The sequence below is a fragment of the Salvelinus alpinus genome, chromosome 29 (assembly GCF_045679555.1).
Source record: "Salvelinus alpinus chromosome 29, SLU_Salpinus.1, whole genome shotgun sequence".
NCBI classification, from domain to species: domain Eukaryota; kingdom Metazoa; phylum Chordata; class Actinopteri; order Salmoniformes; family Salmonidae; genus Salvelinus; species Salvelinus alpinus.
In genome coordinates this window covers 17420125-17430339 of record NC_092114.1, presented here as the reverse complement: position 1 = coordinate 17430339, position 10215 = coordinate 17420125, and the positions used below count along the sequence as shown (strand labels likewise).

The 10215-nt window shown below is 43.9% G+C and overlaps 1 protein-coding gene across 3 annotated transcripts in view; it reads right to left on the bottom strand.

Moving 5' to 3' along the window:
* Nucleotides 1-14: 14 nt before the first annotated feature.
* The window catches only part of LOC139559176 (integrin beta-8-like), a 34763-nt gene continuing 24562 nt past the window's right edge, over nucleotides 15-10215 (bottom strand). Inside the window, exons 15-16 of one of the 3 annotated variants that reach the window (XM_071374944.1) lie at nucleotides 9267-9346; nucleotides 15-1627 (exon numbers count right to left, since the gene is read on the bottom strand). In XM_071374944.1, the coding sequence (XP_071231045.1) occupies nucleotides 1502-1627; nucleotides 9267-9346 (206 nt within the window). In that variant the 3' untranslated portion in view covers nucleotides 15-1501. Of the gene's footprint in view, nucleotides 1628-9266; nucleotides 9428-10215 lie in introns of all 3 variants that reach the window. The other 2 variants (XM_071374943.1, XM_071374945.1) reach the window with 2 other exon arrangements.

The window sequence follows — 10215 nt, the reverse complement described above, 5'->3', positions numbered from 1 at the left end:
TGGTGTCACACATGTCAGTAGAAATCTAACACGTTTAATCATGTTACAGGAACTCTTAATCACATGACTTTACAGAAAATATACAGAAAAGTGCTGTTATTATACAAACACAATACCCAGTGAGCAGGCTGAGTTCAAATAGGTTCAATTTAGACTTAAGAGTTTGAACTTTCGGGAGTATTGCTACGGTTCCATTTTACTGGACAAAGACGGTGATGTCACTCACGCAGAAATGATCGACATGACCTAACAATTTTGTCAACACGACTTAAGTACTGCTTATGAATGAGGGTTATGAACGTGTAACAGAGTCCTTATATAGGTACCCTTCATTGTCTTCCCGACAGATGCGTTGCCATGAACTACGCAGTGCAGACGGAAGTAGTCAAGCTTTGTGACGTGAGACGATGGCTACCAGTCTTTGAAAGTGTTTAACATAATGTGACTTCCAGTTAGAGAGATGATTGATGATTCATTTAACAGAGCTACAGTCCTGTAATATTATAGCCATACAAAAATACACAAAAAAAAATAAATAAATAACAATTGGAAATAAATCTTAATAAATAATAATAAAGTTCTAGACTAAATAAATTATCATCTTACACTGTAAACATCAGACATCAGATGTGGAGAAAAACCTAAACAATGTATTATTAATTATCCTTCATAGTTCTGGAATTCATGCAGATAGAAATGGAACGTTCAGGAGCCAATCATGAACCTTCCCACTACAGGAGCCAATCAGGAGCATTCCCAGTGGTTCAGGAGCCAATCAGCAGTCACCCCATAGTTCAGGAGTTAATCAGCTCCTCCCTAATAGTTCAGGAGTCAATTCATTCTCAGTAGTCTGACGCAACACTATGATGCTAGTACAAATCTCAAATCTCTTCTTCACAACAAGTAATAATGCCTATTTAATAAACTAATGCTTGCTTCAAATATTAAAACTAGATGCATTCTGTACAGTAACAACCATTGGAGGCTACCTGTCCTCTAAAAACTCCAGTTATGTCAGGCACACAAACACACACACACACACACACACAAAATAAAGTGTGTGAGGGCCACCATTCATTCACTCATCCATCTGTCCATACATTCTGCTGTGTGTCATTCCACCACCGACCACTAGGTGGGAGGCTAACAGAGGACACCTAGGTTGAGCAGTGATGAGAGAGATCCAATAAATTAGTAACCCTGTAGTGTTCACTGTGATAAAAGCATACTTAGTATTGATAAATACATCAATGATCGATGTACCTTTCAAAGGCTGCCAGTCCATAAAGCCACAAAAAAAAAGGACTCTTATTTGGGGTGTTGCCCAGTCCAGTTTTGAAGTGGACTCAAAAAGGTTACTGTACTCACTGTAATTTAACTGTTAAAGGATTTCATATTTCAGAGTCAGTATTCTATAAGCAGTAGAACATTAGACATGCTGCTTCTCTGTACCGGTCAGCACCGGCCCACTTCAACCTCTGAACTTCAACCCCAGACAACTTCACTGCCAGGGTTCACCCATAGGCATCTTGGGAATGGTGATATACATCTCCATTGGCTGGTCCAGGGGGCAGTTCCTCCAGTAGGATGTGGTCTTCTCATTGGTGGTTGGGATGTATGACTGGTCCTAATGATACAACACGCACAGGTAGTCAGAAACACACACACATGTCTATGTTCTATGTGTATTTAATATGGATCCACATTAGTTCCTGCCAAGGCAGCAGCTACTCTTCCTGGGGTTTATTATGGATCCCCATTAGTTCCTGCCAAGGCAGCAGCTACTCTTCCTGGGGTTTATTATGGATCCCCATTAGTTCCTGCCAAGGCAGCAGCTACTCTTCCTGGGGTTTATTATGGATCCCCATTAGTTCCTGCCAAGGCAGCAGCTACTCTTCCTGGGGTTTATTATGGATCCCCATTAGTTCCTACTTACTTAAGTGTGCTGCACCTATTTTTGCTGGTTCAGTAACACACATTTTTAATCTAACATTAAGCACAGGAAATATCCCTAAGGTGTGGAAAGCAGCTTTTGTTCTGCCATTACATAAGGGAGGTGACGGTAGTGATTTGGATAACTATCGACCCATCTCTAGGCTCCCTTGTCTGGTAAAGATTCTAGAATCTATAGTCAACAAACAGTTACAATCTTTTCTTTCTGCTAACAGTATTCTTAGTACCAATCAATCTGGTTTTAGATCTAAACACAGTACCACATCGGCCACTATGCTTGTTGTAAATGATATTGCAAATGCCTTAGACGATAGAAAGCACTGTGCTGCGTTGTTTGTAGATTTGTCAAAAGCTTTTGACACTGTAGACCATGCTATCCTTTTGAGTAAGCTGTCATCTATAGGACTGGGCACTGATGCCTGCCGATGGTTTTATGACTATCTTAAAGATAGAACTCAAGCCGTCATGGTCGATGGGGTCAAGTCTGACCCCTTACAGTTACTTAAAGGGGTCCCTCAGGGTTCAATAATTGGCCCACTATTGTTCTCACTTTATATAAACAACATTGGTGATGATGTCAGATATTGTAAATTCCATCTATATGCAGATGACACAGTGATGTACTCTATTGCTCCAACAGCGGACCAAGCTTTAATGCAGTTGGAGTCTGATTTTAGGATACTACAGGGGTCTCTTTTACAGCTTAAACTTGTTTTAAACGCTAAGAAAACAAATGTCATGTTTTTTTCTAGGTCTAAACTCTCAGTTAGAAACACGTTTGTAATCACTAGCTTGGATGGTACTCAAATCAATAAGGTCTCTGCATATAAATACTTAGGGGTATGGTTAGATGATAGGCTTTCTTTTAAAAAACATGTTACTGAATTGGGAAAAAAGCTCAAATTCAAGATAGGATTCCTTTACAGAAACAGGGCTTGTCTGTCCTCTGTAAATAGGAAAAAAATTGTGCAGGCTACTTTTATGTCCGTTTTAGATTATGGTGATATTATCTATATGCATGCATCGGCAAACACATTAAAACCACTGGATGCTATTTACCATTGTGCACTCAGGTTTATCACGGGTGATAGTTACAGAACTCATCACTGTATCCTATATCAACATGTGGGTTGGGTCTCTCTATCTGTGAGGCGAGAGCAACATGCTCTCTTGTTTATTTATAAAGCACTTCTTTTAAAACTACCTCCATATATATCATCATTAATTTCCACAAGATGTACTAATTTTAAAACCAGATCACAGATGTGGATTACATTAGAGACTCCTGCGGTCTCCACAGAGTTGGGTAGGACTGCCTTCAGTTCCTTTGCACCTTATTCATGGAACAAACTGCAGATCCAACTTAAGTTAGACACTCTGGTGTCCCTTGCCCATTTTAAAATGCTTATGGAGGATCAATATGATGTTGTCTGTGATTGTTTCTGTTGAATTGTGTATGTTTTGAAATGTTCTTGTCTGTATGTCTAAAACTGTACATGTCAACATGTTTACACAGGGCACAGCCGTAAAAGAGATCCAGGTCTCAGTCTGTTTTCCCTGTTAAAATAAAGATTTAAAAAAAAAAAAAAAAAAAAAAAAAAAGGCAGCAGCTACTCTTCCTGGGGTTTATTATGGATCCCCATTAGTTCCTGCCAAGGCAGCAGCTACTCTTCCTGGGGTTTATTATGGATCCCCATTAGTTCCTGCCAAGGCAGCAGCTACTCTTCCTGGGGTTTATTATGGATCCCCATTAGTTCCTGCCAAGGCAGCAGCTACTCTTCCTGGGGTTTATTATCGATCCCCATTAGTTCCTGCCAAGGCAGCAGCTACTCTTCCTGGGGTTTATTATGGATCCCCATTAGTTCCTGCCAAGGCAGCAGCTACTCTTCCTGGGGTTTATTATGGATCCCCATTAGTTCCTGCCAAGGCAGCAGCTACTCTTCCTGGGGTTTATTATGGATCCCCATTAGTTCCTGCCAAGGCAGCTGCTACTCTTCCTGGGGTTTATTATGGATCCCCATTAGTTCCTGCCAAGGCAGCAGCTACTCTTCCTGGGGTTTATTATGGATCCCCATTAGTTCCTGCCAAGGCAGCAGCTACTCTTCCTGGGGTTTATTATGTATCACCATTAGTTCCTGCCAAGGCAGCAGCTACTCTTCCTGGGGTTTATTATGGATCCCCATTAGTTCCTGCCAAGGCAGCAGCTACTCTTCCTGGGGTTTATTATGGATCACCATTAGTTCCTGCCAAGGCAGCAGCTACTCTTCCTGGGGTTTATTATGGATCACCATTAGTTCCTGCCAAGGCAGCAGCTACTCTTCCTGGGGTTTATTATGGATCCCCATTAGTTCCTGCCAAGGCAGCAGCTACTCTTCCTGGGGTTTATTATGGATCCCCATTAGTTCCTGCCAAGGCAGCTGCTACTCTTCCTGGGGTTTATTATGGATCCCCATTAGTTCCTGCCAAGGCAGCAGCTACTCTTCCTGGGGTTTATTATGGATCACCATTAGTTCCTGCCAAGGCAGCAGCTACTCTTCCTGGGGTTTATTATGGATCCCCATTAGTTCCTGCCAAGGCAGCAGCTACTCTTCCTGGGGTTTATTATGGATCCCCATTAGTTCCTGCCAAGGCAGCAGCTACTCTTCCTGGGGTTTATTATGGATCCCCATTAGTTCCTGCCAAGGCAGCAGCTACTCTTCCTGGGGTTTATTATGGATCCCCATTAGTTCCTGCCAAGGCAGCAGCTACTCTTCCTGGGGTTTATTATGGATCCCCATTAGTTCCTGCCAAGGCAGCAGCTCTCTTCCTGGGGTTTATTATGGATCCCCATTAGTTCCTGCCAAGGCAGCAGAGAACACCCTCTGTGTTCTGTTAGACAGATAAGTCTTTATCCACAATATAGCAGGGGGTGTAAAGCCATAACACATACGTTCCTGTATGTATCTTAAGCAGGGGTACTCAAATATTATGTGAGAAGGTCCTGTCACACAAATGTCCTAGGTGGCAATGGTCCAGATGGATATTGTCATTTATTGGCATAGTTAGCCAGCCTGCCAGCTTAGTGGAGTCTGCCACTAGCACAGTCAGTGTAGTCAGCTCAGCTATCCCCATTGAGACCGTGTCTGTGCCTCGACCTAGGTTGAGCAAAACTAAACACGGCGGTGTTCGATTTAGCAATCTCACTGGAAAAAAGACCTCCATTCCTGTCATTATTGAAAGAGATTATGATATCTCACATCTCAAAATAGGGCTACTTAATGTTAGACCCCTCACTTCTAAGGCAGTTATAGTCAATGAACTAATCAATGATCATAATCTTGATGTGATTGGACTGACTGAAACTTGGCTCAAGTCTAATGAATTTACTGTGTTAAATGAAGCCTCTCCTCCTGGTTAAACTGGTGACCATATCCCCCGCACATCCCGCAAAGGCGGAAGTGTTGCTCACATTTACGACAGCAAATGTCAATTTACCAAAAAAATCGTCTTTTGAGCTTCTAGTCCTGTAATCTATGCAGCCTACTCAATCAATGTTTAAAGCTACTGTTTACAGGCCTCCTGGGTCGTATACAGTGTTCCTCAGTGTTCCTCACTCATTTTTGGTAACTTTAATATTCACATGGAAAAGTCCATATACCCACTCCAAAGGGTTTTCGGAGCCATCATTGACTCAGTGGGTTTAGTCCAACATGTCTCCGTACCTACTCATTGCCACAGTCATATCCTGGATCTAGTTTGAATTTTTAAAAATCTTAATGTTTTTCCTCATAATCCTGGACTATCGGACCACCATTTTATTACGTTCGCAATCGCAACAAATAATCTGCTCAGACCCCAACCAAGGATCATCAAAAGCCATGGAATAAATTCTCGGACAACCCAAAGATTCCAAGATGCCCTTCCAGACTCCCTCCACCTACCCAAGGACGTCGGAGAACAAACATCGGTTTACCACCTAACTGAGGGTCTTAATTTAACCTTGCGTAATACCCTAGATGCAGTCGCACCCCTAAAAACCAAAAACATTGGTCACAAGAAATTTGCTCTCTGGTATACAGAAAATACCCGAGCCCTGAAGCAAGCTTCCAGAAAATACCCGAGCCCTGAAGCTTCCAGAAAATACCTGAGCCCTGAAGCTTCCAGAAAATATCTGAGCCCTGAAGCTTCCAGAAAATATCTGAGCCCTGAAGCAAGCTTCCAGAAAATACCTGAGCCCTGAAGCAAGCTTCCAGAAAATACCCGAGCCCTGAAGCAAGCTTCCAGAAAATACCTGAGCCCTGAAGTTTCCAGAAAATACCTGAGCCCTGAAGCTTCCAGAAAATACCTGAGCCCTGAAGCTTCCAGAAAATACCTGAGCCCTGAAGCTTCCAGAAAATACCTGAGCCCTGAAGCTTCCAGAAAATACCTGAGTCGTGAAGCCTCCAGAAAATACCTGAGCCCTGAAGCTTCCAGAAAATACCCGAGCCCTGAAGCAAGCTTCCAGAAAATACCTGAGCCCTGAAGCTTCCAGAAAATACCTGAGCCCTGAAGCTTCCAGAAAATACCTGAGCCCTGAAGCTTCCAGAAAATACCTGAGCCCTGAAGCTTCCAGAAAATACCTGAGTCGTGAAGCCTCCAGAAAATACCTGAGTCGTGAAGCAAGCTTCCAGAAAATACCTGAGTCGTGAAGCCTCCAGAAAATACCTGAGCCCTGAAGCTTCCAGAAAACTGGAACGGAAATGGCGCTCCAAGTCTTCCGACTAGATTGCTAAGACACTCAACAATATCGAAGAGCCCTCCCTGCTGCTCGATTAACCTATTTTTCCAACCTAATTGAGGAGAATAAGAACAATCCAAATGTATGTTTGATACTGTAGCAAAGCTACATTTAACACTTCACTTCAGCAGTGATGAATTCATGAACTTCCTTGATGAAAAGATCACGATCATTAGAAAGAAAATTACGGACTCCTCTTTGAACCTGCGTATTTCTCCAAAGTTCAGTTGTTCTGAGTCTGCTCAGAACTGCCAGAACCTCGGATCAATAGAGACACTCAAGTTTTCAATCCTGTATCTCTTGACACATTCATGAAAATAGTTGTGGCCTCTAAACCCTCAAGCTGCATACTGGACCCTATTCCAACTAAACTACTGAAAGAGCTGCTTCCTGTGCTTGGCCCTCCTATGTTGAACATAACGGCTCTCTATCCACCGGATGTGTAGCAAACTCACTGAAAGTGGCAGTAATACAGCCTCTCTTGAAAAAGCCAAACTTTGACCCAGAAAATGTAATGTCTGTTAAATCTAGTGTAATTCTCCTGTCTTATCTGGTGTCCTGTGTGAATTGAAGTATGCTCCCTCTAATTCTCCCTCCCTCTCTCCCTCCCCTCCCAGAGGACCTGAGCCCTAGGGTTATACCTGGCCTGATGACTCCTGGCTGCCCCCATTTCACCTGGTCGTGCTGCTACTCCGGTTTCAACTGTTCTGCCTGCGGCTATGGAACCCTGACCTGTTTCACAGGACGTGCTACCTTGTCCCGGACCTGCTGTTTTCGACTCTCTCTCTCGTTACAGCACCTGCTGTCTCGACCTCTGAAAGCATTGACTCCTGGGGTACTGTCCTGTTCCACCCTCGACAACCACTGTGATTATTATTTGACCCTGCTGGTCATCTATGAACGTTTGAACATCTTGAAGAACAATCTGGCTTTAATGGCCAGGTACTCTTATAATCTCCACCCAGGACAGCCATAAGAGGTTGGTTCCTCTCTAGGTTTCTTCCTAGGTTCCTGCCTTTCTAGGGAGTTTTTCCTAGCCACTGTGCTTCTACACCTGCTTTGCTTGCTCTTTGTGGTTTTAGGCTGGGTTTCTGTATAAGCACCGTGTGACATCGGCTGATGTGAAAAGGGATTTATAAATACATTTGATTGATTGATTGATTGATTGAGTAACAAACACCCACCTCGCAACCGATGCGACCCCAAACTATCCAAACTATTCAAACTGTTGTTGGCAGAGAGACATTTTGCAGTTTTAAAGAAAATTTCCTGCAATTCTACACATTTTGCCATGTCATGTGTGTTCATATGATACCAATGGTCAATGCCCGACTGAGTTTGTCATTTTCTATTTATTTAATTGTCGGGACAATGTGCCAGTGTATTTATCCCTGTGTTTCCTGTCTCTCTGTGCCAGTGTATTTATCCCTGTGTTTCCTGTCTCTCTGTGCCAGTGTATTTATCCCTGTGTTTCCTGTCTCTCTGTGCCAGTGTATTTATCCCTGTGTTTCCTGTCTCTCTGTGCCAGTGTATTTATCCCTGTGTTTCCTGTCTCTCTGTGCCAGTGTATTTATCCCTGTGTTTCCTGTCTCTCTGTGCCAGTGTATTTATCCCTGTGTTTCCTGTCTCTCTGTGCCAGTGTATTTATCCCTGTGTTTCCTGTCTCTCTGTGCCAGTGTATTTATCCCTGTGTTTCCTGTCTCTCTGTGCCAGTGTATTTATCCCTGTGTTTCCTGTCTCTCTGTGCCAGTGTATTTATCCCTGTGTTTCCTGTCTCTCTGTGCCAGTGTATTTATCCCTGTGTTTCCTGTCTCTCTGTGCCAGTGTATTTATCCCTGTGTTTCCTGTCTCTCTGTGCCAGTGTATTTATCCCTGTGTTTCCTGTCTCTCTGTGCCAGTGTATTTATCCCTGTGTTTCCTGTCTCTCTGTGCCAGTGTATTTATCCCTGTGTTTCCTGTCTCTCTGTACCGGTGTATTTATCCCTGTGTTTCCTGTCTCTCTGTGCCAGTGTATTTATCCCTGTGTTTCCTGTCTCTCTGTGCCAGTGTATTTATCCCTGTGTTTCCTGTCTCTCTGTGCCAGTGTATTTATCCCTGTGTTTCCTGTCTCTCTGTGCCAGTGTATTTATCCCTGTGTTTCCCGTCTCTCTGTGCCAGTGTATTTATCCCTGTGTTTCCCGTCTCTCTGTGCCAGTTCTTCTTGTATGTTTCCAAGTCAACCAGCGTTTTTCCCATTCTCCTGCCTTTGCTATTCTCCTTTTTCTAGTCCTCCCGGTTTTGACCCTACCAGCCTGCCTGACCATTCTGCCTGTCCTGACCTCGAGCCTGTCTGCCACTCTGTACCTCCTGGACTCTGATCTGGTCATGACCTTTTGCCTGTCCACAACCATTCTCTTGCCTACTCCTTTTGGATTAATAAACATCTTATTAAACTCTAACCATCTGCCTTCTGTGTCTGCATCTGGGTCTCGCCTTGTGTCATGATATCTGTGTGTATATAAAGTATGACAGTATCATGAGTATTCCTGTGTGTATTTAAAGTATTGGAGTATCTTACCTTGCCAGTGGGGTTGTATTGTGTGTCAGTGGCGCCACCCTGTGGCAGGGATCGTCTCTGCAACAGCAACACCAGTACAGCTATCATCACCAGGCCAGAGAGGAATGTCAACACACACACACTGACAAACATCCCCACGTACCGCCCTCTGGATACACACTCTGGAGACACACAGACAAACACACACAGCTGTGAGTACTACACATTGTAGTATAGAGGGACACACCAATATTTGACCCTGAAATAGTAACAAAGTACCACACTGTCCACACTGTCCACACTGTCCACACAGATACACTGTCCAGACAGATACACTGTCCACACAGTCCACACTGTCCACACTGTCCACACTGTCCACACTGTCCACACTGTCCACACAGATACACTGTCCACACAGATACACTGTCCACACTGTCCACACTGTCTACACTGTCCACACTGTCCACACAGACCCTCTGTCCACACTGTCCACACAGATACACTGTCCACACAGACATACTGTCCACACTGTCCACACTGTCCACACAGATACACTGTCCACACAGACATACTGTCCACACTGTCCACACAGACATACTGTCCACACTGTCCACACTGTCCACACAGATACACTGTCCACACAGACATACTGTCCACACTGTCCACACAGATACACTGTCCACACAGATACACTGTCCACACTGTCCACACAGATACACTGTCCACACAGACATACTGTCCACACTGTCCACACAGACATACTGTCCACACTGTCCACACTGTCCACACAGATACACTGTCCACACAGACATACTGTCCACACTGTCCACACAGACATACTGTCCACACTGTCCACACTGTCCACACAGATACACTGTCCACACAGACATACTGTCCACACAGATACACTGTCCACACAGACCCACTGTCCACACAGACATACTGTCCACACTGTCCACACTGTCCACAC